At 54.7% G+C, this 25,983-nt stretch overlaps 13 protein-coding genes across 13 annotated transcripts; 6 read left to right on the forward strand and 7 right to left on the reverse strand.

The window, feature by feature from the left end:
* Positions 1 to 33: 33 nt before the first annotated feature.
* Positions 34 to 2,337, forward strand: BGZ61DRAFT_442950 (uncharacterized protein). Its single transcript, XM_046244809.1, has 4 exons — positions 34 to 400; positions 455 to 486; positions 549 to 628; positions 690 to 2,337. Exons 1-4 carry the CDS (start codon positions 319 to 321, stop codon positions 2,107 to 2,109), a joined length of 1,614 nt encoding a protein of 537 aa, XP_046109479.1. The 5' UTR covers positions 34 to 318; the 3' UTR covers positions 2,110 to 2,337.
* An 82-nt stretch (positions 2,338 to 2,419) lies between these two features.
* BGZ61DRAFT_128073 (uncharacterized protein) lies at positions 2,420 to 3,397 on the reverse strand. The gene has a single exon (XM_046237115.1). It carries the CDS (start codon positions 3,296 to 3,298, stop codon positions 2,492 to 2,494), a length of 807 nt encoding a protein of 268 aa, XP_046109480.1. The 5' UTR covers positions 3,299 to 3,397; the 3' UTR covers positions 2,420 to 2,491.
* Positions 3,398 to 3,821: 424 nt separating this feature from the next.
* On the forward strand, positions 3,822 to 4,507 carry BGZ61DRAFT_528001 (uncharacterized protein; the record flags this gene model as incomplete). Its single annotated transcript, XM_046253190.1, has 2 exons — positions 3,822 to 3,989; positions 4,103 to 4,507. The coding sequence occupies 2 exons, from the start codon at positions 3,822 to 3,824 to the stop codon at positions 4,505 to 4,507; spliced, it is 573 nt and encodes a 190-aa protein (XP_046109481.1).
* Positions 4,508 to 4,597: 90 nt separating this feature from the next.
* BGZ61DRAFT_528002 (uncharacterized protein) lies at positions 4,598 to 4,933 on the forward strand (the record flags this gene model as incomplete). Its single annotated transcript, XM_046253191.1, has 1 exon — positions 4,598 to 4,933. One exon carries the CDS (start codon positions 4,598 to 4,600, stop codon positions 4,931 to 4,933), a length of 336 nt encoding a protein of 111 aa, XP_046109482.1.
* A 382-nt stretch (positions 4,934 to 5,315) lies between these two features.
* On the reverse strand, positions 5,316 to 7,193 carry BGZ61DRAFT_490580 (fungal-specific transcription factor domain-containing protein; the record flags this gene model as incomplete). Its single annotated transcript, XM_046250344.1, has 1 exon — positions 5,316 to 7,193. The coding sequence occupies one exon, from the start codon at positions 7,191 to 7,193 to the stop codon at positions 5,316 to 5,318; it is 1,878 nt and encodes a 625-aa protein (XP_046109483.1).
* An 872-nt stretch (positions 7,194 to 8,065) lies between these two features.
* On the reverse strand, positions 8,066 to 8,566 carry BGZ61DRAFT_343125 (Ctr copper transporter; the record flags this gene model as incomplete). The annotated part of the gene is made up of 1 exon (XM_046239564.1): positions 8,066 to 8,566. The coding sequence occupies one exon, from the start codon at positions 8,564 to 8,566 to the stop codon at positions 8,066 to 8,068; it is 501 nt and encodes a 166-aa protein (XP_046109484.1).
* A 386-nt stretch (positions 8,567 to 8,952) lies between these two features.
* Positions 8,953 to 9,488, forward strand: BGZ61DRAFT_128088 (uncharacterized protein). Its single transcript, XM_046237116.1, has one exon. The coding sequence runs from the start codon at positions 9,025 to 9,027 to the stop codon at positions 9,361 to 9,363; it is 339 nt and encodes a 112-aa protein (XP_046109485.1). The 5' UTR covers positions 8,953 to 9,024; the 3' UTR covers positions 9,364 to 9,488.
* A 965-nt stretch (positions 9,489 to 10,453) lies between these two features.
* Positions 10,454 to 10,935, reverse strand: BGZ61DRAFT_473399 (uncharacterized protein; the record flags this gene model as incomplete). Its single annotated transcript, XM_046248448.1, has 2 exons — positions 10,454 to 10,784; positions 10,841 to 10,935. 2 exons carry the CDS (start codon positions 10,933 to 10,935, stop codon positions 10,454 to 10,456), a joined length of 426 nt encoding a protein of 141 aa, XP_046109486.1.
* An 835-nt stretch (positions 10,936 to 11,770) lies between these two features.
* BGZ61DRAFT_442961 (uncharacterized protein) lies at positions 11,771 to 12,890 on the reverse strand. The gene is made up of 3 exons (XM_046244810.1): positions 12,581 to 12,890; positions 12,503 to 12,531; positions 11,771 to 12,452 (listed from the first exon to the last, which is right to left on the reverse strand). Exons 1-3 carry the CDS (start codon positions 12,840 to 12,842, stop codon positions 11,952 to 11,954), a joined length of 792 nt encoding a protein of 263 aa, XP_046109487.1. The 5' UTR covers positions 12,843 to 12,890; the 3' UTR covers positions 11,771 to 11,951.
* An 856-nt stretch (positions 12,891 to 13,746) lies between these two features.
* Positions 13,747 to 14,507, reverse strand: BGZ61DRAFT_442963 (uncharacterized protein). The gene is made up of 2 exons (XM_046244811.1): positions 14,101 to 14,507; positions 13,747 to 14,047 (listed from the first exon to the last, which is right to left on the reverse strand). Exons 1-2 carry the CDS (start codon positions 14,400 to 14,402, stop codon positions 13,990 to 13,992), a joined length of 360 nt encoding a protein of 119 aa, XP_046109488.1. The 5' UTR covers positions 14,403 to 14,507; the 3' UTR covers positions 13,747 to 13,989.
* An 82-nt stretch (positions 14,508 to 14,589) lies between these two features.
* Positions 14,590 to 18,588, reverse strand: BGZ61DRAFT_503316 (ZIP zinc transporter-domain-containing protein). The gene is made up of 8 exons (XM_046251764.1): positions 18,247 to 18,588; positions 18,012 to 18,173; positions 16,860 to 17,950; positions 16,563 to 16,567; positions 16,151 to 16,155; positions 15,904 to 16,013; positions 15,560 to 15,809; positions 14,590 to 15,494 (listed from the first exon to the last, which is right to left on the reverse strand). The coding sequence occupies exons 1-8, from the start codon at positions 18,272 to 18,274 to the stop codon at positions 15,034 to 15,036; spliced, it is 2,112 nt and encodes a 703-aa protein (XP_046109489.1). The 5' UTR covers positions 18,275 to 18,588; the 3' UTR covers positions 14,590 to 15,033.
* Positions 18,589 to 19,231: 643 nt separating this feature from the next.
* Positions 19,232 to 22,198, forward strand: BGZ61DRAFT_503318 (family 3 glycoside hydrolase). Its single transcript, XM_046251765.1, has 3 exons — positions 19,232 to 19,568; positions 19,629 to 20,721; positions 20,780 to 22,198. The coding sequence occupies exons 1-3, from the start codon at positions 19,515 to 19,517 to the stop codon at positions 22,147 to 22,149; spliced, it is 2,517 nt and encodes an 838-aa protein (XP_046109490.1). The 5' UTR covers positions 19,232 to 19,514; the 3' UTR covers positions 22,150 to 22,198.
* A 575-nt stretch (positions 22,199 to 22,773) lies between these two features.
* On the forward strand, positions 22,774 to 25,163 carry BGZ61DRAFT_442969 (heat shock protein STI1). Its single transcript, XM_046244812.1, has 4 exons — positions 22,774 to 22,984; positions 23,046 to 23,347; positions 23,405 to 24,642; positions 24,710 to 25,163. Exons 1-4 carry the CDS (start codon positions 22,914 to 22,916, stop codon positions 24,860 to 24,862), a joined length of 1,764 nt encoding a protein of 587 aa, XP_046109491.1. The 5' UTR covers positions 22,774 to 22,913; the 3' UTR covers positions 24,863 to 25,163.
* The last annotated feature ends 820 nt before the right edge of the window (positions 25,164 to 25,983 follow it).

Raw genomic sequence — 25,983 nt, forward strand, 5'->3', positions numbered from 1 at the left:
TGCCGCTCGCTTGTCCGTAACCCCCAGCGTTGCGTGCTGGCAAACGCCCAGGCCATGTACTCTGTAGCTTATTTGCCATGTTCCAGTGGGTAATCACGTGATTCGACTCCCCTCCACGCTGGCATTAGGCTCGCCACAGCTGAGGCCGGAAAGTCCAGGTGTCCGAGATGACTTTGGCGCAAGGGGCAACTTGACATCATCTTGTTGGAATAGTTACCATCCAAGCTGGCAGCACAACACCAAGCATTGCCGCGCGCTCCTGTTCCTCCGCCCGCCCATCATCTTCACGGTGTCTAGCCCCCTGGATCCCCCGCAACCATGGATTTGAACGACTTGAAGTCCACCGTCTCGAACCTGTCCTTGTATGACATCAAGGCCGGGTTCAGGAAGGCCCAAAATGGTACCCCCTGAGCGCTCTCGTCCGTTGCGCCCAATGACTGACAGAGATGCGCAGCGGTAATGAACTTTACGGAGATGGAGTCCAAGGTGCGTTTGTCTGCCAGAGACGGCGAGCAATCCAGGGCCAGGCACTAACAGTCGGTCTACAGGTGCGAGAGGCCACGAACAACGAGCCTTGGGGAGCATCCTCGACTCTGATGCAGGAGATCGCGAGCGGCACCTTCAACTAGTACGCCACCCAACCCGACGTCCTCGCACATGTTTCCGCCCATCTGCTGACCGACGACCAGCCAAACTCTCAATGAGATCATGCCCATGATCTACCGCCGCTTCACAGAAAAGGCCGCCGAGGAATGGCGCCAGATCTACAAGGCCCTCCAACTACTCGAGTTCCTCATCAAGCACGGCTCTGAGCGCGTCATTGACGACGCCCGGGGCCACATCTCCCTCCTCAAGATGCTCCGCCAGTTCCACTTCATCGACGCGAATGGCAAGGACCAGGGCATCAACGTTCGAAACCGAGCCAAGGAACTCGCTGAGCTTCTCGGCGACGTCGAGCGCATCCGGGCCGAGCGTAAGAAGGCGCGAGCGAGCAAGAGCAAGTACACAGGCGTGGAGGGCGGCGCGACTTTTGGCGGCGGCTTCTCCAGCGGCGGTGCCAGCTCCAGCCGGTATGGCGGCTTCGGCAGCGAAAGCGCCGATGGGGGTGGTGCTCCTGGAGGCTATGGTGGTTACTCGGGAGGCGTCTACGGCGACGGCGGCGGCTTCGGAGGCCAAACAAACGAGTGGCAGGATTCCAGCAGCCGAGCCGACCGATTCGAAGAGTACGACGAGTTCGATGAGGGTGAGAGGCCCGCACCGAGCTCCACCAGAACCGCAAAGCGACCTGAGCGAGCCGGTGTTAAGAAGACAACAGCCGAGCTTCCTAAGAAGAAGGAGCCCGAGGTTGATCTGTTCTCCTTCGACGATCCCGCGCCGTCATCCTCGTCTGCAGCCCCCGGTGCTTCTTCGTCTGGCTTTGCTCCCTTAGCCCCGAGCGGCACTTCCGCTTCCGCCAACGACGACGACGATGAGTTTGATGACTTCCAGGAGGCCACTCCCGCGGCTCCCAGTGCCTTTGGACAGACTGCCATGGCTCCCGTGACATCGTCAGCCTCTTCGACCGCCCACTTCGCTTCTCCTCAGCCCCGATCCGGCCCTCAGCAGGCCGACATCAACCAGATGGTTAGCATGTCATCCATCTCGCCTGCTCCCAGCGCATCGGGCACTCCAGGTATCAACTACTCTGCCTTTAGCGCCCCTGCTGCTGCGCCGGCCGCCCAGCCCATCAAGCCAGCTGCCTTCCAGGCTTCCGGACCCAACTACTTTGGTACCGTCCAGGCTCAACCCGTTGGCGCTCCACATGTGTCTGGCTTGCCAGGCATGTCTAGCGTAGCGTCCAACACGCCGACTACCATGGGCAACATGAAGCCCGTCACCAGCTCTGCGAACAAGCCTGCGGCTGCTGCTGGCGGCGATGCCTTTGGAGCCCTGTGGGGCAAGGCCAGCGCGGGCATGAAGAAGCCCAACACCCCTACCGCTGGTCCCACGATGGGCCAGCTCGCCAAGGAGAAGAGCGCTGCCGGCATCTGGGGAGCCCCTGCTGGCGGGTCTTCACAGCCACCTGCTCCTAAGACAGGCGGATCTGCGATGGACGATCTTCTTGGTTAAGCAACGTACGTGAATGTCCAATATTACAAGCCACCACCTAGACCTGAGACTGGGACGGGCCTGGTTCAAAGTAACCGTGAGGAACATGTCCCAGCGGGTGCCATGGGGTGGCCCTAAGAATGTATGGATAACAAAGCAATGGGACAAGCATGTTATTTTGATGATAGGATCCTAGATAGGCGTCTGGCGCAAAAAATGAACTGACATGTCATGCCAGTTTGGTCTTGATCCAGGTCTTGGTGCTGGTGAACTGTGCTACGCCATCCCAACGCGTCTGATCTCACGACGGCGTCCAACAGCGACGCCTTTCCAGGGATACAACCATGTTAAGGCCTTTGGTCCTCTAAACATAGCGGGCCATCCAAGTTCACGAACGGCACCCTCAACGAAATGCAGGCCACGGCCAAACAAGCCACGGCCCATGCGTGGGTGCCAAGAACCCTGCTCCCCGATCCCAGATGTAGGCAGCGCGCAGAGGCCAGAGCGCACATGACTGGGATGTAGACAGAGAGGCTGCGTTCATCCTCACGGCCAGGTCCAAGCAGCGGCAGTTGCACGACCAACAAGCAAGCCACCGGAATCTAAACAAAGAACACTCCATAACATGGCCGGGGCTCGCGCAAAGCAAACAACGACAGGCTCGCTCACCTTCAATCTCGCCCCATCTGCGGCCGGGCCTCAAACCAAACCAGCCCGGCCGCAATCTTGACCCGAACCACCAACCCCCCCGTCCGCCGTCCGCCATCATGAAGCCCTCTGGTCCAATCGACGGGCCCGTCCAGGGCGATGATCGCCAGGACGCCCATCCGTCTCCATCTGCGCGGCTATCCAAAACCCACCCCCGGCATCGCAGTTGTACATGGCGGCATCCCTGCCGTGTAGCGCCGCGCCAATGACACGGCGCCGCCGGGATCCGCCGTGCGGCAAACGGGAAATAGACCCTCCCAGTACCGTACGGCCGGCCGCCCCATTGGCCGCCTGCGGTTTCCACGCGCCTGGGCGGGCGGCGTGGAGAGAAGAGGCACTTGCAGGGGCCCGTCTGTGTCAAGTTCCAGGCGGCGGGCGGATGAGGGCGCGCGACGGCTGCTGGGCGGGCTTCACGGTGAAACACGGCGCGGCTGGTCGTCTGCGCGAGTGGAGGCTCCATGGATTGATGGCCGTCGTGGGCGGCTGCTGAATTTGGAAACATCCAGGCCGCGTTGAGTCTGGCCGTGTTTGTGTGTGGTTGCGGCTTGCTTGTGGTTCGACGTCAACCTTCCGCCGTGTGTTTTGGCCATGAGCCATCCTGTATAAAGACGGACCGCCAGTCGTCCTCAATCGTCTGCTTCTCTTCTTCATCAAACTACACAACACTACACTCCATCTCATCCTTTCCTATCTCTTTCCTTTTTCTTTTTTTTTTCTTTTCCTTGTTTCCTTTGTACCCTTCTCTCTATCTCTGGGTTTTTGGTCGCATCTCCTTCGCAAACGTTCAACATTTCCAGCTTCACAGCATTCAAAAATCATAACGACTCTCTTCGCCTTTTCCCTTTACTTTCCTCACTACGAAAAAACCAACAACTTCCTCCTCGCCTTTTCCTTAGGCGGGCCTAACCATTGACAAAATTTCCTCCCCGGCCCCTTCCGTCCCTTTCTACTCCAACCGCCTCCCGCTGCGCACCGCCGGCTCGTCGCGCCCTCGCCTTTCCATCGTCACTCCCAAGACTCTCAAGATGCATTCTCCTCCCTCCCTCGGTGCTCTAGGCGTGACCTGGACTGCCATGCGAGCCATGCAGTTCGTCTCCCTCGTTACCATCATCGGCTTGACTTCCAACTTCATCTCCGAGATGGTCATGGCCGACTATGCCGCTCCTTCGGCCCTCATCGGCACACTGGTTGTGGTAAGTTTGATTCCGCTTGCTTCTTGTTTTCTTCCGAGAGTCTCTGCTCTTTATAGGGACTTACATGGTGGCGTCTTCAACACTGGACCCCGTCAACTAACACCGTCTTCCAGTCCTGCATCGCAACTCTCTACATTGCCATCAGTTACATCCTCTACTGGGACTACATGCTCCCTCTCCTCATTGCCACCGGCGCTGACTCGATGATCCTGATCGCATGCATCGTCGTCGCTTGCACCGTTGGCAAGCCCGTCAGCTACCTGTCGTGCCCCAAGTTCCCCACGAACGGCAACACGGCCAACTTCATCAACTCTCTGTTCCACAACGTCTACCACTCGAGCAGCAACACGTTCAAGTGGGTCGACGCCGACAAGGCCTCGTGCTACCAGATCAAGGCCATCTGGGGCCTGAGCATCGCCCTGTGCGTGCTCTTCGCCTTCTCCGCCGTCACCTCCATCTGCCTCTGGAAGCGCACCAAGGGCGCCCCCCCTCCCCCCAAGGACGTCGAGAGCTACTGAAGGTGCGGCCGTGGGATTGCGGCGGGGCCGACCGCCGGTCCCGGGCCCATCGCGGCCCGGAGCCGGAGCCGAAGTCTCGGGACGACGGCCATGGCGCAGCGTGAGAAGCGGTTCGATAGCGACTCCGACTCGGACAGCGCTCGCCAACCGTGGTATCCCCCGCCCCCCACGGCACCTATCCGCGAGAAGAGGGTGCGCATGAGGGAGGTGGCGAGGCCGGTGGAAGAAATACCGCCTCTGCCGCCTGTCCCTCCACTGCTACTCCCTCCACCCTCGCCGGCCTTCTCAGACGGACCTCGCAGTCCGCTCCTAGAGAGGGTCAGGTCTAAGCGGAGAACCATTATGCAAGCCCTCGAAGGATGGTGGGATCTTGATATTCTCGAAAAGAGACACACTTTGTTTGGTGGAGGAGCATCACGAAAATGAAATTGGGCAGCTTGGTCTGCACGGGAATGTAATGAACGTTGAAGATTTTTGGGGTTATGTCTGGGTCTCGGTTTGGGTTTCACAACCATGGGTAATGTCTACTGGCTAGATTGGTTTTCATAATTAGAAAAACATGAGAAAAAAATACGAGGAGTTTTGATAATATCATTTCCCATCCTTGATGCGAAATGACAACTTTCAAGTTACTACCGAACCAGTTACCCCTAAAATCAGTCATTCGTTACGCCAAAGCTTTCAAAGTATTGCTGTCATCCAGTCCAACCGTGTCTCATAATCACGCCTAAATCAGACATATAATTGCCGTCAATCACACCCCATGATCCGCTCGCCAGTGTAGGAATGGGGGGCGTATCCCAGGGTATCAAATCAGCAAAACTCCATGTCCCAAAATCCGCATGCACTTGGCCACGTCCCAACTCTCGTCAATCTGACTCCTTTGAGCCCAAACTGCTTCCATGATCTCCATTGCTGCCTTGACCGTTCCAAACACACTCACTGATCCCATCCGCCGGACCATGGCACGGTACGTGCACTCATCCTCTGGAGGGGAAAGGCAGCCAGCAATGCAGAACGGCCAGGCCAGGGTCCTTAGACCCGTGTCCTGGGGCAGCTCGGTCAAGAGGGCCGTCATTTGAGAGACAGAGTTTCTGATCTCGGGGCATGAAGGCTGCCATCCTGAGATGACGACATAAAGGTAGGTCATTGCAGCTTGGAGCCAGATGACGTTATTTATGAGTAATGGCGGGGACTGGTCCGTAATGCCGGGTTGTGATGGATGCACATTGTTTCCAAGGACGGCATAGACGGGGTTGTTAGCAGGCACCCTCATCCGGAACTCGCTCTCCATGGCCTCGAGGCCCGCCTTGATAGCATCCTCCATGATCTTTCCACGCTGGACCAGCTCCGTTGTGGATAGTGAGCCCGCTCGCTTCTGGTCCTTCTTCCAAGCATCCAACGCGGCAATATCACCAATGATCTGAACCACCCAATTTTGGAGTCCAGTGAACTCCTCCATGAAAAGGGGTCCAGCCGATTGAACACTTATTCGTTCTTTTGCCAGTTTGCATCCGGGAATAACTGGATCCTGGTACTTTTGCAGCCGTGGGGCCTGCTCGAGGGTGATGCTGGCCATAACATCAACGTAGATAATATTTGCAGTGAAGAAACGCAGGGCGGCTTGGCTCGTACTGAATGGCCGGCTGATGCCCATTTCAGGCGGAGGCCAGTTAAGACTGTAGAGACTCTGCAGAATATCGGTCCACATCTCGGGGGAGGGGATGATTTGCAAAAACATGGCGATGGCGGCGTCTAGGTGCATCCGCCAGTGCTCCTTGTTGCTAGTTGACACCTCGAAGATGAGCATTTGAAGAATGGCCTGGAGGACTTGCAGCTTTTCTTTCGGGCCTGCAAGACTTCCAGCAGTGTTGAGGGCGCTCATCTCCCGCTGAAGCTCGCGCAAGCCCATCTCGAGCTGGGACTGCAGCTGGTGCACCATGCGGTTGGTGCATTCCTCGTGATCCTTGTTTCCGTTGGCCAGGACGATGCTGAAGAAGTAGGAGGCGAGTGAGATGGCCGTGTGCCAAACGGACTTGTTGCTCTGCAGGACATCGAGGACCCAGCCGCGACCACCGGCTAGCATTGGGGGGCGGTAGAAGGGGAACAGGTGAGGGAAGACGTAGTCGAGATAGATCATGATGAAGTGCACCTCAGTGTTGACACCGATAGGGTTGGTCGTGTCCTCGGGGCGCACGAGGAACTGGCTATGCCACGCAACCTCGGGGGGGGAAGCACCGCTTGTGTTGCTGGAGGCGGGCGTAGAGCCAGGGTCTTGGCTGGACGGCGGGTCGGTATCGGAGTTGGAGATGACGGTGTCGTGATACTCGTGGCCCAGACTGGTCCGTTCGTTTGAGTATTCGCTTGTGCGCTCGGCGGTTCCATTTTCTCCGGGCCCGTCGAGGTTGACGTCGCGGGTGCCCGACTCGAGCATCTCCATGTACTTGCGATCGCGGCGCTGCGACGCCTGCTTCTTGACCTGGGCCTTGATCTTCTCGGCCATGGCCTTCTGCTTGGGGCCGCCGTCCATCCAGTCGGGCTTGGCCTCGTCATTGTGGCAGGTGATCTCGAGGGCGCTGCAGCCGTCGCAAACAGGGCGTTTCTCGTCGCACTTCTTGCGCCGCAGCCGACAGGTCCAGCAGCCGGCGTTGGAGCGCACCTTGGCGGACATGAGGTGGCGGAACATGGCGGCTCGATGCCCAGCCTGGGGGAGGTGCTTGGTGTTGCTTGGTGATGATTGGTGATGCGGGATCGAGATTGGGATCTGATGCTGTCGTCGCGCAGTCAGTTGGCCTAACGAATTGCCGAGCAATTAAGGTTGAGTCGCAGGAGGGAAGCCGACCGCAGGAGGGACCATGCTATGATCGCCAAGCATACCCTAAGCATTCACAGCAATGAGCTCCGCGGATCCAGGTACATTACGGTTAATTTGTCAGCCCGCAGCCGTCGCCCCAGCCTGGCTTTTGCTCCAGGTACCATTGATCCGCCCAATCGCAGGGGCGCTTCACCCCACCATCCCACCATCCCCATCCCCATCCACCTTTATTAACCTCCTTGTCTCCTTGTCTCCTTGTCTCCTTGACTTACCCTAGACGCAATCCATGAAAGCCGAGATTTGACCCAATCCAACGCCATATACCCAATCTGAGTACCCGATAATCAGAAGAGGCATGCATTATGACCACCGCATTCATTCACCGGGCAACGGTATCACACGAGGAGTACGAAGAGGGTATCTTATTACGGGCTAACTGAGTAGTTTGACTGGACATGCTCCTGCGCAACACACGTGTCATTAGATGCGATAGCCCATGCCAGCCGCCTCCCAGTTATGCCTCTGTTCATCTCCAACTGACCAAGTTCAACTCGTGCGACATCTTGCCAACTCTGGATGATGGCCAGCGCCTCAGGTACGACAGCAGCCAACTAGTTGACTAGATGAGAGTTTGTCTCCCAGCCGCCGCTCCTCACATGCCGATGAAACGTAACACCAACACCGTCACCACCACTGCCGCTGACCACCCATGCCAGAGAGTATTTCTCCAGAGCCACACTCTTTTAACCGCAGCAGACGGTGGCTTCCTTGGTAGCACTCGTCTGCTGGCTTCCGCCCAGGGTCTCCCAGTGGAACACAAAGGATCCCAGGTACGCGCCGAGGAAGATGCAGATAATGATGTATCCGTTGTAGTACATGGCGAGCAACATGACAAAGTAAGCCACAGCGAACTGCATCATGTGCAGAAGCGCGCGGATCGCCTGCTGACCGACGTTGGGGCGGAAGGGAGGGATGCCAACGGCGCAGGCGGTAGCGCCGTCGGTGGCCTTGCCGCCATCAGAGCCAGTTCCATTGTTGCTAACCGCAGGAGAAGATCCCTCGAACTTGGCGATGTGCTGGCGGATGATGTAGCTGTCGAATTCCTTGACGGCGCGGCGGAGGGCTTCGAGGGACATGACAAGGAGGAGGACGCCGATGCAAGATCCGGCGAACATGCCCTTGGAGGTGATGTGCCAAGAGCGGGAGATGAAACAGGAATCGATGGTGTTCCAGTTCCAAAGCATCTGTGAGAGAAAAGACACAGTCAGTACTCAACCCAACTCAGTCACAAAGCTCGAGGGCTTGGGGGTGCACATACAGAGATCACACAGCTGGAACCAGAGCCGCCCATGCTCATGGCGGCAGCAGTGCTGGTGGCGGATGACATATCCATAGTCGCGGTACCGGTCATCACCATAGTGGCCGTAGTAGACATATCCATGGATTCCATTGTGAAGCTTTTGTTTGGTTCAGTTGATGTTTGGTTGGTGGTTGGTTGGTTGAGGATGTGTTGGAGCAGTGAGTTTCTGTTGATGTGAAGGTGAAGCAGCAGTTGGTGCGATGCAAGGGATTTTATAGTCGAAAATCCCTGGGTTTTTTAAAAAAAAAAGACCCGGAGAGCACTGCTTCTATAAAGGTAAGGGAAAAAAGGTAGAGGCGGCCCTCGACTATTTCTACCCTGAAGGATCAACAGGCCCGCCGCATGCCGTGTTGGCTGCCTGCATGGGCAATAGCTGTCAAGTGCCTCAAACTCGCGACGCCGACATGGTTGCAACGAGTAATCCCCGTGCATGGCAGACGAACCGTGGAGTTCGGTGGAGAGACAGTAGCGAAAATGGGCGCAAGCCGGCGAGCGTTGACGCCCGTTTTCGTTGTCGAGATGGCCCAACTGCGTCGGTTTGAGCAAGTTTTGTATGGGCTGCCAGCTGCTCGACCCTGGCTGCTGAAAGAACCCTTGTGCCAGAGCATCCTAGCGGTCGATCCACTGCGAAGAATACCTGATTGGCCTGGGGCCCTGTGTATCTTGGGTTTTGGAAACTAATGGACCAGTCGCTCATGGGCAGTTCACACGGGTGAGGCTGGGGTGCGGTCTAGGTGAAGCTTGGCAGAAGAACTTGGTCGTCACGACCCGATAAGGTAGATCGAGATGACAGTTTCCGCGAATTTTAGCCTCTTTGGACAGGGCTGCCTGGTCTTGCGTGGTCCTCCTCTTATTAAATTCCGCGTTGCCCACTCGGTTGAGCGAGCACAATTGGGAGAGTCTCCGTGAGGGTTCCATCGCACCGTCCGACCGTCATACCATCACAACAACGCAATTCCGAAACCAATTCCCGTGTTCCACCAACACGTATATTTACTCACTGAGGCATCCCAGGCAAACACAAAATTGCTCTCGGAAACTTTGGCCCTCCGTTGCCACTGTTGCCACTCATGAAGCCTCATACCCGGACGGCCACGATCAACCACAGAAAGGTGAGTTAAACCCTCAGCTAAGAGCAAGCCACTTGATCACCAGAGCAGTCTAACATGCGCCATTCCTCTGTCTGGTCTGGGGTCTTGGCACTTGAGCAAGTTTATCGTATGTTTTTTTTCTTTAAGCCGACGCCTCCAATCCAACACACAGCAATACTTCGACGCCACTACCCCACCGATTGCGAACAGAGACAACAACCTCAAGATCAGTCGCCCGAATAATCTAAAATTGTGCTTTTCACCTTGGCAAAGCCGTTTCATTCGTACTTTTGCGGCTTGGCTCCTTGAGAGTTGACCCCTGCGCGGCCTGCAAACACTGGTTACGTCCTGCAGGGATCGTGAGGCGGAATATTTATCATTAGGGTGCGCAGGAGTGTAGGATTGCATTTGGTTTCAGAAGCGCAGTTGCCAAGTCTAGATATCCATGTACACGGCAGTGATTCGAAGCGATCATGTCCCAGCCGAATCGTCATGTTGCACAGCATGGCGGCTGTATACGTTTTGAACCACTTGTGTAACTCCATGTGCCAACCTCATCATTCATTGTTTGCTTTCGGTGGACCTAGCCACAAATGTCCCTCTGCTGTGTGCGCACTCTCCCACAGTCACTCACTTCTCGCTGCCCAAAGACAACTCCTCCCAGCCAACAAAGGGCTTCGTCATTCATAGACTTTGCCCCTGTTGTTAGCGTTGCTTGAGTTGGAGGTTGAGCTCGAACTGGAACTCGAGCCGGACGGACCCTGCTTGTTGGAGATGACCCTGGGTTCCTCCCTGGTCTCTGCCATCAACCCCCCATGAGTCGCAGGAGGCTCTTGCATGTGCTCATCAATACCCCCGCTAGATGCTGGTGTAATCGGGTTCGCCTCGGTACGAACTTCGGGCGGCTCAAAAACGATAGGAGGCCCGCTCCCGGTGTTCGGATCGGCTATCATAGGAGGGGTTGATCCCTGGGCAAGTTGGACGTTTTGGGGGCTGTGGTGTCCGGATACTCTAATCTCAAAGGTCAGCCTAAAATGCAGACACGGTAAGGGTAATAGCTCTCGTACGGTGGTGGGGATTCGCTGTGAGGCCGAGGCCCCATATCCTGGAAGCCGTTCTCATGCTGTCCCGGGACTCGGGGAGTAGACTTGCAACATCCCATATTGCGGAGAATGAGCAAAGGTCGTTTTTAATGAAGAAGAAAGAGAATTTTGCGATGGTATGTAGGTAATTTATGGGCTCTCGAGTGATAGGATTGAATGTCGTGCTGCGGAAAGTACCATGACTTGGACAGGACACTATTGTGATTCACGACATCGGCATATCGGTCACTGGCTGGATGCCATGTTGCCAACAAGAACTGTTTGACCAAATTGACACAATTTTTTAGACCTGTGATGCGGAAACCGATTCTGAGTCACCAGATACTTGACTTTGTTAGATGCTAGCAAACATGATAACACATCGTCAGTCGGGATCATGTTAAGCAGCAAACACGAATCACATTCATAACTCGTGTGTCATTGAATCATTTAACTAGAGTGAACCACTGTAACTTAGCTTAGCATAGCGTAAAATGGCCACTCCTATGCGTGAATCGTTCTTCTCATCATCCCATCCATATCCCGCCGTACTGCTCCCGAATGATGGCTTGCTCATCACGCCTTAGTCTACTTGCCGGCAAATGAGCAAGGGGAATACTTCTATCTCGGTAGTCACCGCTACCGGTAGACTGGTGAGAAACGCGGCGAGGCCTACTGTAGTTTCAGAAGGAGAGCTTAAACAACTTTGACAAAAGGCTGAGGCCTGGTTTCGCCAAAAACGTACCTTTGGCTCCCTCGGCTGCTCACTGGTCGGGGACGCCTACTATCCCCGGAACTCCGTTCCGGCGTCGACTCACAGCAGCCCATGATGGTAGATATATTAAGCGTGGGGTTCGGCGCGGAGTTTAGTGCTGACTGCTTATAGTAGGCTGCCACGATGCTAGGTACCAGAAGCGGTTGTGAGTATATAGAATTGGAGACCTCCAGGAACAGGAGCACCCTCTTGTATTAAATACAGAAATGCACTTTCCAATTCAGCGCTGTCACGGCGGTTTGTCATTCAAAATATGACACTACCATGGTTTGTTGAAGTCGTCGACGGCAACCCAAAGCTGCCACTACTTTCAAATAAGACTTATCCAGAGTAAACAGTCTCGCCCTCAGCGCATTCAGTTCCTTCACGGACGCATCTCTCCACGGCCGCTCCAGCATCCTCATCACCATCTAGCACATCCAACCACCGACTCTTCACATGCTCCGCCTCGAGAAGAAGCGCCGTCACCTGGGCCGTTGTTGCTCGGCTCGTCATGCCTCGTGCCTTTTCTGTTTGGCCCATCATCACACCTCCAGCGTCTTTGTCCGTCAAACCCCCAGGCCGGACTGACACGGCAGTGAAGTTGTCGCGCTTCTTCGCTTCTGTAATAAGCGCCTCGTCCGCAGCCACCTTGGCCTCGTAGTAGCGTGCCAAAAAGGTCGAGTTGATTTTGTTCCAGCCTGCCCAGTCCTCGTCGGTCCACCATGGAGCGTTGGCCCGGCGGGCGCCGAGGTAGCTCACGATGAGGAAGTGAGTGACGGTGGGTGTCGCAACGGCAGCCTGGATGAAGTACACTGCCGCATCGCGGTCAATACGGAAGACCTAGCCTATCATTAGCTGAGATCGGCCGAAAATGTTACAGTGCCATGTACTCTGTCTTGATCACCTGTCGCTCCGGCACCTATATTCTGCTTGGTAGCGGTTCCCCAGTGACACGTCAACCGTCTTACCGGCACTCCAAACCACCGAATCGGGGTTGGTTTCATGAATTATTGCAGCGGCCTTTTCTTGACTGTCGACTTTCTCTAGATCCCGGACCAAGACGTTCAGCTTTCCGGGCAGTCCCGAGCCAAAAGCCTCTAGATCCTTGACCTGTTCTTCTGTCCGGATAACGCTCGTCACTGACCACGACTTCTTGAGCAGAATCTCAGTGAGGGCCCGGCTGATCCTGCCGTTACCGCCTAAGACTAGAACATGGCGTGGGGAACCCATTGTTTCGGTAGTTGGAAGAACGTGAATGCACTTGGTTGTACTGTGTTGGAGGGTTGGTGATGTGTCGGCGGCCGTAGCACCGTGACGCGGGGTATTAGTGGGCGGCATTTCGCTCATACGCCCAGACCTCTGTAGTAACCCGGCACAATATTCCGCACCCATGAACATGAATATGGAGTGAAGGAGGCCAACACATGAAATGCAGATTTTATCTTGTGATTTTTTATACCCTCTAGTCCGTTGCTCTACTGAAAGAGACGTATATTCACTTCCAAGTCTAGGCCCATGTTTGTGATGGCCGATGATCCCGTCTTCCGAGCTGCCGCTTTGCCTTTGACACCCACTTCCACCAAAGAGCAGTCACTATCCATTTCAGTTTAGATCGAGATTCAATCCCTTTACGGAAGTGTGTTGACTGCCGGTTGACTTTGCTTTCTCCTGTTTGGCAGTTTCTTGCTCCCCATTTAGTGGTTATGCTCTTAGACGTCGAAGGCTAGTTGCTTCTTCTCTTTATTCTTCTTCTTGTTCTTCTTTTCGCCATTTCCATCCCAATCCCTGGGAAATCTTTCTTTCAGCGGCATGCTTTTGTGGACAGGACGCGTTGCTATAACTTGACCCCTCTTGAATCGCCGCTGGATCCCGTGTTACTTCCTTGCTTGGCGTGCAGCCCATGGCAGGCGACTTGAATAGTAGAAAGAGTTTGTTAAAAGTGGAAGTGATGTGGTAAGTGCGTGTAGGCTGATGTTATTGGTCGTGCCCAGGTCTTTTGTAGAACCTTGCGGTTCATTGAATCGTGATCCACAGATTGAGCAACAAGTAAATCACAGTTGGTATGTTCTCGAGTGACTTAAAATTCCGCCTGAGGCTTGGTATACTTGGTGACAAAAGGAAGAGAGAATATTGGGTTCACTATTCGACCATTCATTTCAGACGACTCTTTCTCTCTAGATCTAGGGTTTAGCAGCTCCCCTCCGACCTCCGAGCTGGTGACTGAATGATTAAGAAGACCAATTTATTCCGCCCATCGTCCATATCCATGGTGGTTCCACCGCTTATAGAAGGTGTGCGACGGTGTGTTGATACTAGGCCGGCATAGGTGCCTCCAACTTTGAGGGATCAGCCCTGAGGATGTCATAACCTCCCTATTTTAAAAGGGACGAATAAGATGATTCGTGTTGCCATTGGCACTTGGTCTGGTTACAATGCTATTGATAGTTAGAAGATTTCATCGTAGGATATTCACTGTAGGTAAGCTTACATAGTTGGCACCGCAACCCTACCAACTCTCGGATAAGGGCCTGAACGTAGTGACTCATTGATTTTCGAAGCCATATTGCGGCGAATAGAAGGTCTAGAGTCCTCGAATGGGTGGAAATCCGCGGCGAAGCCACGGGCATGATGTGCTGGCGGTAACGGCATTTGTGCCCCTCCTCCCATCATGACGTCTTTTCGCTGCCGGCGTGACGGAGTACTGAGAGGGTGGATTTCGTGATATAGAGAATCGCGATCATAATCGGAATCGAAATCGGAGCGCTTGGGCATGGAATGCATACAACCCATGGTGATGACCGGCTGTGCTGGGTCCAGGGGATATTGATGGATGATGCGCTATGGAGGCACCTCAGTCGATTCAGTCGATACCACGGAATAGATAATGAAATCAGCGGTTAACTTTTACTAGGCAGCGTGGCTGAGCTTTTAGAGCTCATATATGCGAGCTTAAGGGCAAAACCCAATTTTTTCAGACGGAAAACAGTACATGAACATCTGAACAAAGAGCCACAATGGACCCAAGCACACTCGTCCAAGAATTTCTCACTGATTCTCTATTGTTCACCTTTCGCTGTAGTTGCATTAGCTTGCGTGTTTATTTGGACGTGATTCTTTGATAAACCAATTGTTTATGACACATGTGCGGCAGTCAACAGAACCTCAACTTCAAAGACGATGTACTTGAAATCAATGGCTAGCAGCTAAAATGAACAGGGAAGTCACGGTATATTTCCCAAAACTAGGGAGAGTAAATCCATATTTGACTGCTTCTGCGTGCTCGTGATGTCATTACGCCCATTCCCGAATCCAAAATTATGGACTAAGATACAACCCGGTATAATCTCCCAAAAATTACATGCGGATGATAAAAATTCCAATAGCCTCCCTTGCGCTGACCGGTTCACACTAAGCATTGGCCTCAAATATTCCGCAATGCATATAACTCCTGTGGCTGTCCTTGAGCATCGCAGCTGGAAAACTTCCACCAGGCGCCGTACCACGACCCAGCAATGTTTGTCATGCCCCATTTCACGGGGGCAGGCATGGGCGGCCAGTTGGCCCAGAGGCCGTCCTCAGCAGTGTGATCGAGGTTCAGCAGGAAAAAGGGTACGACGTCAAGCATACCGGCCTTGGTGACCGTCTTCTTGCCCCAGGTCTTGAAAGTCTCGGAAGCGACAGCTGCCTCAGGGGTATCAACTTTAGGCGCCTTGGGGTGGTCGGCGAATGCGGCGATGGTGGCAATCTCGCTGTGGAAGTGGTTCTCAAAGTTGTCCTTGAAAGAGTCCATGATGCTGATGAGCTTCACGGAGTCGAGAGAAGTAGGCGAGTCGAGGGTATCGAGGTAGGTGTTGAATTCAGCAAGGCCAGTGAGGAAGGATTCTGTGAAAATGACACAATGTTAGTTGTCACGCTTGTAAAAGCAACGTGTGGGAATAATAGCGTACCATGCTCCTCGTGAGTTGCGGTCCAGACAGGATCATCACCCAGTAGATCCTGGACCTTGGGGAACAAATTATCCTCCTCATCGTCGTGGTGCGACTTGACGAAGCGGAACCATGTCTGCGAGTATCCAATGAAGGCGGCCTTGTCGGCGTCTTGAATGTGCGGGGCCTGGAGGTAGATGGTGTTGAAGCCGCGGATGATGGCGTTGTGCAGAAGACACATGTGGGTTGCACCGGTCGTGAAGAGGTCGGTCTGTGAAATAGGGCCATCTCGATAAGTCCACATTCGGTACACATATTTGTATCTCCATTGCAAAAGACGGAATCGTGGCATCATGAGAACTCACCTTCTTGGTCTGGTACTGAGGTGTGATGACAAGCTTCATGGGCCCATCGGCCCACTGCTTGGTTGGGGCTGTCGACGTCATGACGTACGGCGAACGGTTCAAGAACAAAGCTGCGATGATGGCTTGTATGGCGAAGAAAATCACGATGCGTATGCGAGACATGGCAACAGCGGAAGAAGAGGAAAAGAAAAGAAGGAAAGCGAATGAGGCGGACCAGATATATCGGCAGGGAGGGGCAGACACCAACAGCCACTGTAACAACAGGCGATGGTTCGATTCGCAGCTCCCCGGAGCTCGTCATGTAACTCTCCAGTCTCACACAGGCTTAGCTTGGCTTCAAGCTGGGCCCTTCACACGCCTGGAGCTGGTGTGGGACGAGGGACCAGGGTCTCTCATGGTCTCTGGCTGATTAAAAGCGGCTCGGTGATTGGCACGCAGAGTCCAGAGCATGCAACAGCCCGGACTCTGGCGGACTTTGCAGGCCAAAAGGCTCCGAGCAGACCCAGAAGACGGACGCTAATTGACCCGCCATCCGAGGGTGTTCGGGAGCTCGTGGGGCCGTTGCATTGCATCATATCATGCCAATTAGCTACCTACTTAGTTCTCACTGTGCCGCAAGGATGTAGATACATGTTATATAAGTGAATCGCTTTCAATACCGGCTCTTTTTTACCATCCAAGCTTGGGGAGACAAATCAGACCAGACCAGACTTAGTCTAGGTGACACTTGTTGATACACTGACAGCCATAATGGCCCAGAAGCTATCTCCAGTTGTTTCCCATGAATCGCCGACACCAGAATTGACAACCCAACCTGCTGTTGAATCCAGACCCAATCTTGCCAACGCCACCCATGACATGTAACAACACATGCGATTTACAGATTTATATGGGCTTGCCATAATTTCTTAAGCAAAAGCGCCGACCAAAGCCATCAGTATCGAGCCAGCGACCACGCTGAGATATGCTTGTAACCTTTTCTTGCCCTTCAGCACCTTGTAACTCTTCTCCGTCAAAAAGTCCTCCGCCAGCAGCTGGACCAGACCGGCGTAGAGCAACAGGCCTGCGGAGATGGCGTTCATGAAGCCAACGACCAAAAGTCCCCCCATGCTTTGGGGATCGTACAATCGATGCACGACCAGTCCAATGGCTTGTCCAATAGGTGTGGTGAGGCCGTAGGCCATGACCATACACCAGGGACGAATCGATTTGCGAGGGAATTGGATTGCCGAGATTCGACTACCCAGGGCCAGACCCTCAAAGGTTTGATGGAAGCCAATAGCAACCAAGAATACTACAAAGGCCGGTCCAGTGGCGACGGAAACGGCCATGCCAATAAACACACTGTGGAAGAGAATCCCGGCCTCAAGTAGGAGGCACTGCAGCATCATTCGCTTGTTCTCCTCGGGAGTCTTGGGCATCCCAGGCGATATGGGTGTCATGGGTGTCCGGGGCATGTCTTCTGGCTTGAGGGACGCATACGCACGGCGCTGCGAGTTGTGAGAGGAGCCCGGGTCAAGCTCATCCACGTCCAGGTCAAGGTCCGAATCTTCATCATTGAAGTCCTCTGTCAGCTTCGTCGTCTCTCCTGCCCTTGGTGTAGATGATGGAAGCGGCGACACGCCCGCAACCAGTCCCTGAGTCTCAATATCATCCAAACAAATGTCGGGTGGCCTTGACCCAGCCCTCCGCTCCGCCAACCCGATCGTCTCTTGCAGGGTCGCATCGCTATCGGACTCGTCGTGCTCGTCCCACGATGAATGGTTGTGCGCGTGGGAGTGTCCTGCTCCTCGGGCCGTCAGGTACGACTCGACACCAACAACAATGATGGCAGCGGTCATGGCTATGAAGCCAGGGAAAGGCGGGTAGCCCTCGTTGAAAAAGTACGGCAGACATGGATCGGTCATCGACTCGAATGCGGTGGGGAGGAGGTGGACGAAAGCCGTTGCGATGAGCACGCCGGTGCCGACATGCTGGCAGTAAAAGATGATGGTCCTTTGCCGGCGGCCGGTCGTAGTGCGACGTGATATCAAGGGGAATCCGCAAGCTTCCATGTCCATTAGCATGTGCCGCCGTGCGCCGGGGGCATTTGCGGAACAGCAACGTACCTAGGGTGCTCAGCACGAGGATGAGAACCAAGGCGAACACGTGCGCCGACGTATCGTAGGTTCCCTTGGTTCTTGAACCGCACTGCGGCTTCTCGCCATCCGCTTTTCGTCGCTGAAGCTCGGCGAGGATTAGATGCGTGGGAATGGACGTCCACGACTCTCCTGGAACAGCCCACCTCGGGTCAGCGAAAGGAGACGGGATAGGGGATTGAGGTGGATGGTTCGGCACACGCACCTCGGGGCTCCTCATCCAAGGCGCTCATCTTGAAGCTGACTGAATCCCTATCGATGCGACGTTGTGGGAGTTCTCATGGCGGATTGAGGACACGATTGCAGCCTTTGCAGGTGAGCCGTCAGGGTTGAACTGTGGACACCAGAACGAAACGTTGTTGCGTCACAGCTGGCCGCGGCTGTTTGCAGCGGTGCGCATAATCCTCGGAAGATACCGGGATCCTGACTTTGTCATGGCGGTGGCACGCGCGTCTCGTTGACAAAAGTTTATGTCAAGGGCCGTGTAAATACGAGGGGAGAAAAAGCCACGCGATTGTTGACGGTCTCTATTCACCACCAAAAATCGACATCTTCAAAGTCGGCCAATCTGTCAACGTACGGCGCATGCATGACGCCACCCCCGTAGTGAGTGAGGACCCGTGTGGCCGCTGGATGATCACCCATCAGGAGGGGCCCTCTAACCCTCATTCCCGTTGGAGCGTTGGAAGGGCCAGGGTGTTGTCTCAGGTCATGGTTTCAGCGCATGGCTGGCTTTCCCTGATAAGCTTATATATTTCTTCGTTTGAGGTGGTATACCGCCCTGTAATGTTTCCATCACTCGCTTCTAATTAATAAATCTAGCTCTTCTAGAACTATCACTACCACCATCTTCTGTCGGGGGGACCGTCGCTAATCGGGACCTGCATCTGCCAAATCCCCGGAATCGGTACAAGTCGCCCCGAACAGCCGGTTGCAGCCCGGAGGAGGAGCCCGGCCGCCGTCACAGAGCCCAGCGACATGCTTGGATCTGGATCTGTGGGGGTGGAGAAACGCCGTTACAAACTGCTTCATGGAGAAAGACCGTGGAATCACCGGGAGAACACCGCTTCAATGCCGGGTATTGTCAGGCAACTCGCGCTTGATCCCCGGCAAAAGCGCTGTTCAACATCGGGTGAATGCAACACCAACACCATCCATCCCCAGATGCTCCAGTCTAAGTCCAGGCTTCCCCGGAGGTACCTCCACATTTACAGGCGAACCACGCGAAGCCGCATGTACTCGCTTTCACCCGGCCTCCGCAAAAAGTGGGCATGGGATGGCCTTCGATGTCGTCTAGGCCGGGTGAATCGCGGTTGGCATTGCCCAGTCGGACGAGCCGTCGGCCGGGAGGCGGTCCACGATGTTGGACTCGGGGACATAAAAGCGTCCTTCTTCCCGGTTTTGACAGGATGATCTCCCATCTCCTTATCCTCCTTCTGGCTCTTTCGGTTCCATAGTGTAACTGCCGTCAAGATGTCTTCCATCGACATTAAAGCCATTCTTTCCACCCTCACCCTTGAGGAGAAGGTAGGTTCTCTTACTCCCTCGCCTCATACTCATGTTGTTCTACGCTAACATCCTTTTCAGATCACTCTCCTCGCAGGCAAGGATCTTTGGGAGACCATTCCTATCCCCTCCAAGGGTGTTCCGGCAGTCAAGCTCTCAGATGGACCTAACGGTGCTCGAGGAGCCGCCTTCACTGGTGGCACCACGGCTGCTTGCTTCCCCGCTGCCAGTGCTATGGCCTCTACCTTCGATATTAACCTGGCCAAGCGAATTGGTGGTGCCCTAGCTGAGGAGGTTCACTCCAAGGGTGCTCGCTGCCTTCTCGCCCCTACCATGTGCCTCCACCGTCATCCCCTGGGTGGTCGCAACTTCGAGTCCTTCTCCGAGGACCCTCTCCTGACCGGCAAGATGGCAACTCGCGTCGTCGAGGGACTCCAGGAAGAAGGCGTCGCTGCCACTGTTAAGCATTTCGCTGTCAACGAGCAGGAGACTGACCGTCTGACTGTCGATGAGACTGTCGACGAACGGACTCTTCGAGAGCTCTACCTCCGTCCCTTCGAGATTGCCGTCAAGGAGGCCAAGCCCTGGGCTGTTATGACTGCCTACAACATGGTCAACGGCCACCATGCTGACTCTCACCCCTTCACCCTGAAGCAGGTCCTCCGTGGAGAATGGGGATGGGACGGTCTGGTTATGAGCGACTGGGGTGGTGTGAACTCCACTGCGGAGTCCCTGGATGCCGGTCTAGATCTTGAGATGCCCGGCCCTACTCGTTGGAGGAAGTACGAGGATGTTATTGCTGCTATCAAGGCGGGAAAGATTACCGAGAAGACTATTGATGAGCGAGCTACTCAAGTTCTCAAGTTCCTCGAGCGCCTCAAGTGCTTCGAGGATGCCACCATCCCCGCTGAGCAGGCTATTGACAAGCCCGAGCACCGGGCTCTTATCCGCGAGGCGGGCTCCAAGGGTATTGTTCTTTTGAAGAACGAGGACCAAGTTCTACCTCTGTCCAAGGACAAGGTCAAGGGCAAGAAGATTGCTCTGCTTGGACACGCCAAGATTGGTCTTGCCCACGGAGGTGGCAGCGCTTCACTCAACGCTCATTATAAGGTTACCCCTTGGGACGCCATGCACACTGCCCTTGGCGACAGTGTCGAGTTCTCATATGCTAAGGGTTAGTCTACTTCAATTGCAGCATTTCATTATCGAGTCATCGGCTAATAAGCGAACAGGAGCCCATACCTTCCGTACTCTCCCTCCTATCCCCGGTGACAATGTCGTCGGTCTCGATGGCAAGCCAGGATACACCTATAAGCTTTACGAGCCCGGCTCTTCTGAGCCCTATGAGACCCAGCACGGACACCCCGACTCCGATGTCAACGTCCTTAGCAGCTTTGGCTTCAGCAACAAGAACGTGTCGCTGGAGGGCACTTTCACCCCTAAGGAAACCGCCACCTACTACTTCACCTGCTCTGGTCTCGGACCCAGCAAATTGGTCATTGATGACAAGATTATCTACGAGCAGACTGAGAACTGTGGCGACGCTATGGGCTTCCTTTTCGGTGGCGCTCCCGCTCCCGAGATCAAGGTTCCTCTTGTGGCAGGAAAGCAGTACAAGATGCTGATCTTCACCTCTCCACCCGCTCCTAAGAATGCGAGCGAGGAGGAGGATCTTGGTATCCTTGCAGGACGAGTTGGTCTCCGAATCGGACACATGTCGGAGGTCGAGCACGATAAGGATCTTCTCGCTGAGGCCGTTGAGGTGGCCAAGGCCGCTGATATTGCCGTCATCTTTACCGGCCACGAGCCTTTCTGGGAGACTGAGGGTGAGGACCAGCGAAGCTTCAACCTGCCCAAGGACGGCAGCCAGGACCGACTTATCGCTGCTGTTGCCGCTGTTAACCCCAAGACCATCGTTGTTAACTCTACCGGTGTGGCCGTTGCCATGCCCTGGTTGGGCGAGGTTCAGGGTCTCATCCAGTCCTGGTTCGCCGGCCAGGAGTGCGGTAATGCCATCGCCGACGTCCTGACTGGAGCTCAGACTCCTGAGGGTCATCTCTCTTGCACATTCCCCAAGAAGCTTGAAGACTGCCCCGCCCACGGTAACTTCCCCGGCGAGTACGTCAACGGCAAGCTCAAGGTTACTTATGAGGAGGGCGTCTTTATCGGTTACCGACACTTTGATCGCCTGTCCGCTGATAAGGTCAACTTCCCCTTCGGATTCGGCCTGTCTTACACCACTTTTGGCTTCTCCGACCTCGAGGTCAAGGAGTCTAGCGACAAGTTCGCCGTCAGTGTCAAAGTTGCCAACACTGGCAGCGTCGTCGGTGCCGTCGCTGTGCAGGTGTACGTTGGCAGCGTCGAGACTGCTGAGGAAAACCCTATTAAGCAGCTTGCCGCTTTTAGCAAGGTGACTGTCAAGCCTGGAGAGACCGCCACCGTTGGCATTCCTGTCAGCGCCCGCGATTTCTCCTTCTTCGACGTTGCTTCACAAAAGTGGGTTGTCAAGGAGGGAGACTACAAGTTTATGATTGGAAAGTCGGCTACTGATATTGTTGCCGAGTCCACGGTGGCTGTCAAGGGACAGTCTTTTGGTCTTTAACGCGTTGCATAGAATAGATTAGCGAAATTGAACTCGAATTAATAATGTATTAAACCTGGCCCGCTGTCGGTGCTCGTTACCTTTAGGATGCCCGCCTGCTTGGCTGTCTGATTTAGGATGCACCTGAGGTGTCGTGAATTAAGTTCCGTATTGCTTACTCTCAAATTCAAATTGTATGAATCAATAAATTGTCATGAGTGACGTTGTGATTCTGTCATAGAGCTAGTAAAATTTTCTGGGGGTTGTTCACTGTCACAATCAAGGTAACTATTGTCATAGTTTTGAGGTGACCCCAACTACGACTCCGAATAAACACCACCATCCCCCACAATGAAAAAAAGCCACATGCCACTTGTTTGCTCTTGGATGCATATTCCCCGTGGTTTTGAAACCGATTACTGGGTCCTATTGCACAAACACATCAGGTGATAAACCATGCTCCAACCATAATTCAGCTACTCCTACCCTAGACGATGTGACGACGCATCCGGATCATACTGGAAGCTTCTCACTTTCAGCCTCGTGAAGCTGGTGGTGCACAGACCAACGCGGGCCAATTACCAGGTCGCTGCGGGGTCGACCATCGAATGAGCTAGAAATCAGCTCTGGCCCTTTTCTTTCCCCACCACGCAATTCCTAAGGCGGCGACTGATCTCCTCACAATCCGGAGACACTGAACTCTGAACAAACCGCACGCTTTCGCCCTCGACGAGACTGATTCTGCAGCTACCGACCCGTTCGAAACTCCACAAGCGACTTACGTCATGTCTTCCGCAGACGAGCTCAAGGCTCTGGGCAACAAGGCTATTGCCGAGAAGAACTTCGACGAGGCTGTGTATGTTTAGGCGGGACACCTCCAGGATGGACTGCGAAGGAGAAAGCTAACAGCTGCGTAGCGACAAGTTCACCCAGGCCATTGCCCTACAACCCGAGAACCACATCCTCTTCAGCAACCGATCTGCAGCCTACGCCTCCAAGAAGGACTGGACAAATGCTCTTCATGATGCTGAGCAAACGACACAGATTAAGCCCGACTGGGCCAAGGGCTGGGGGCGAAAAGGTGCTGCCCTGCACGGAAAGGGTGACCTGCTCGGGGCCAATGATGCGTACGAGGAGGGTCTGAAGCTCGATGCCAACAACGCTCAGCTTAAGAACGGCCTGGCCTCGGTCCAGAAAGCCATGGAGGCCGAAGTTGGTGGTTTGTGTTCCTCGACCGATTCTGCAGAGAGCTTTGATTACTGACAGATCACATAAGGCGGCGTTCCCGGCAACGGAGCTGACCCCATGGGCGGCCTCGGCCAGATGTTCAACGATCCCAACCTGATCCAGAAGCTCGCTTCGAACCCCAAGACCAGCTCGTTCCTCGGCGACCCCGCTTTCATGGCGAAGCTCCAGGCTGTGAAGAACAACCCTCAAGACGGCGAGATGCTCTTCTCCGACCCACGGATGTTGACGGTGATGGGTGTGTTGATGGGCGTGGATATGGAGCTTAGGGAGAGCGACCCGAACGCTCCCCAGGACTCGCCGATGCCCGATGCCCCCTCCGAGCCTAAGAGGCCCGAGCCGACTCAGAGGGCCCCCGCTCCTGAACCCCGGGTTGTGGAGGAGGTGGAAGAGGAGGTAGATGAGGAAGCTCTTGAGAAGAAGAAGGCCAAGGAGGCCGCCGACAAGGAGAAGGCGCTGGGAACCGAGAACTACAAGAAGCGCAACTTTGACGACGCTATTGCGCACTACGCCAAGGCGTGGGAACTGTACAAGGACATCACCTACCTGAACAACCTGGGCGCCGCCTACTTTGAGAAGGGAGACTTTGACAAGTGTATCGAGTCATGCACCCAGGCTATCGAGGAGGGTCGCGAGATCTACGCTGACTTCAAGGTCATCGCAAAGAGCTACGCCCGTATCGGAACTGCCTACGAGCGCAAGGGAGATCTGGCCCTGGCCGTGGAAAACTACAACAAGTCACTGACGGAACACCGCACACCCGAGGTCCTTAACAAGCTCCGCGCTGCCGAGCGAGCTAAGACTGAGGCTGCGCGCACGGCTTACGTCGACCCTGCCAAGGCTGAGGAGGCCCGTGAGGAGGGAAACAAGAAGTTCAAGGAGATGGACTTCCCCGGCGCCGTTGCGGCGTACTCGGAGATGATCAAGCGAGCCCCTAAGGATCCCCGAGGCTACAGCAACCGAGCCGCGGCCTTTGTCAAGCTCTTCGAGTTCCCCAGCGCGGTGGATGACTGCAACGCCGCTATCAAGCAGGATCCTTCCTTCATCCGAGCGTACATCCGCAAGGCTCAAGCTTACTTCGGCATGCGCAAGTACTCGGACTGCGTGGATGCCTGCACCGAGGCACAGGAGGTTGACCAAGAGCACCACAACGGCGCCAACGCCCGGGAGATTGAGACACAGCAGCAGAAGGCTTTCTCAGCCATGTACTCCGCCCGTGACAACGAGACGGAGGAGCAGACTCGGGAGCGATTGATGAACGACCCCGAGGTGAGTTTTACCACAGTCTCCAACGTAATGACAAGAACATTCTTACTAACGTTGCCTCCTCACGTAGATCATGAGTGTTATGCAAGACCCCGTGATGCAGTCAATTCTGCAGCAGGCTCAATCTGATCCCGCTGCTCTCCAGGAGCATATGAGAAACCCCCAGGTGCGGTCCAAGATCCAGAAGCTGATGGCTGCTGGTGTGATCCGCGTTGGCCGATAAAAGGCAGCTGGCGGAGACTTTGCCTTTTCATGGTTGGAAACGAGTGAAGGGAAATAGCGAGGATGGGTCTTTGAAGGTGCTTCCGCGGAGTTGCACGGGAAACGAGGGACGTGGATTTGTGAGATTACGAGTTGAAATTGGCGAACCTCTGAGAACCCTTGGCGTGTACATAATAACAGGTGGATGGTTGCTAATGAGAAATGAACCCATTCAAGCCACGGTAACATTTACGCGACTTTGTGTGTGTGTGGATGCGGCGCCGGATGGAGTTGACCAGCAGCGGAATGCAGCGGCGAGCAGCGCCGTGGAGGACTCGTACCACGCTGCAAGAGACCGCGGGCGTCTCCGAGGGTGCTGCGTATGTAAGGTACGGTGCAGAAGTGACTATGTCTCGCGTCTTGCCTTAGTGTCGCGTAGTGGTTGGCAATGGTTTGTGGGTATCAGACGCCGCTGATGCTGAAATGGGGCGGGAAAAGAGGAATGACACCGTTTCTGCCGTCGGCCAAATTGGGAGATGCAGAGTCTATTAGTCTGTACAACTAACTGTAATGGATACGGAGGTACAGATACGCATAGGCCCATTCAGGTACTTGTGTAGCGACTCTAGTTAGTAATGGGCGGTGGATAGATACAATGGATAAAACGAGGCATCCGCGTGTAAGTAGCGGGAGTTGAGGTGTGCCTTTCGGCTAAGTTATGCGCTATGACATGGAGGCCAGATCGGGGAGCTGGCAACAAAAGAACAATGCACATAGACATAGCGGGATGTACGTTTTCGGACTAATAAGGAGCAACAAGCAACAAGCAGCAATAGTCAAGGTCATACCCGGGGTGCTTACGATGTGAACGACACGTGGAGCGCACGAGGACGGCAACGCGGAGACGCAGGGGCAGAACGTGGGAGAACATGGACGACACGTTTGAAAAGCCACGAGGAAGAGGGCGAGGCAACAGCGCCAACGCCAACGCTAAAGGCGATGCAAGACGACGAGAACAGAAGATATGGAGACAATGCCCCCACGGAAGCAAAAAGAAAGGACCGAAGAAAAAAAAACCCTAAATAAAAAAGACATTGGTCTGGAGAATGAGGTGACATGCTGCCAAGCCGCGCCGGTCTCGAG

The sequence above is a fragment of the Ilyonectria robusta genome (genome assembly GCF_021365365.1).
Source record: "Ilyonectria robusta strain PMI_751 chromosome Unknown BGZ61scaffold_3, whole genome shotgun sequence".
In the NCBI taxonomy this organism is placed as follows: domain Eukaryota; kingdom Fungi; phylum Ascomycota; class Sordariomycetes; order Hypocreales; family Nectriaceae; genus Ilyonectria; species Ilyonectria robusta.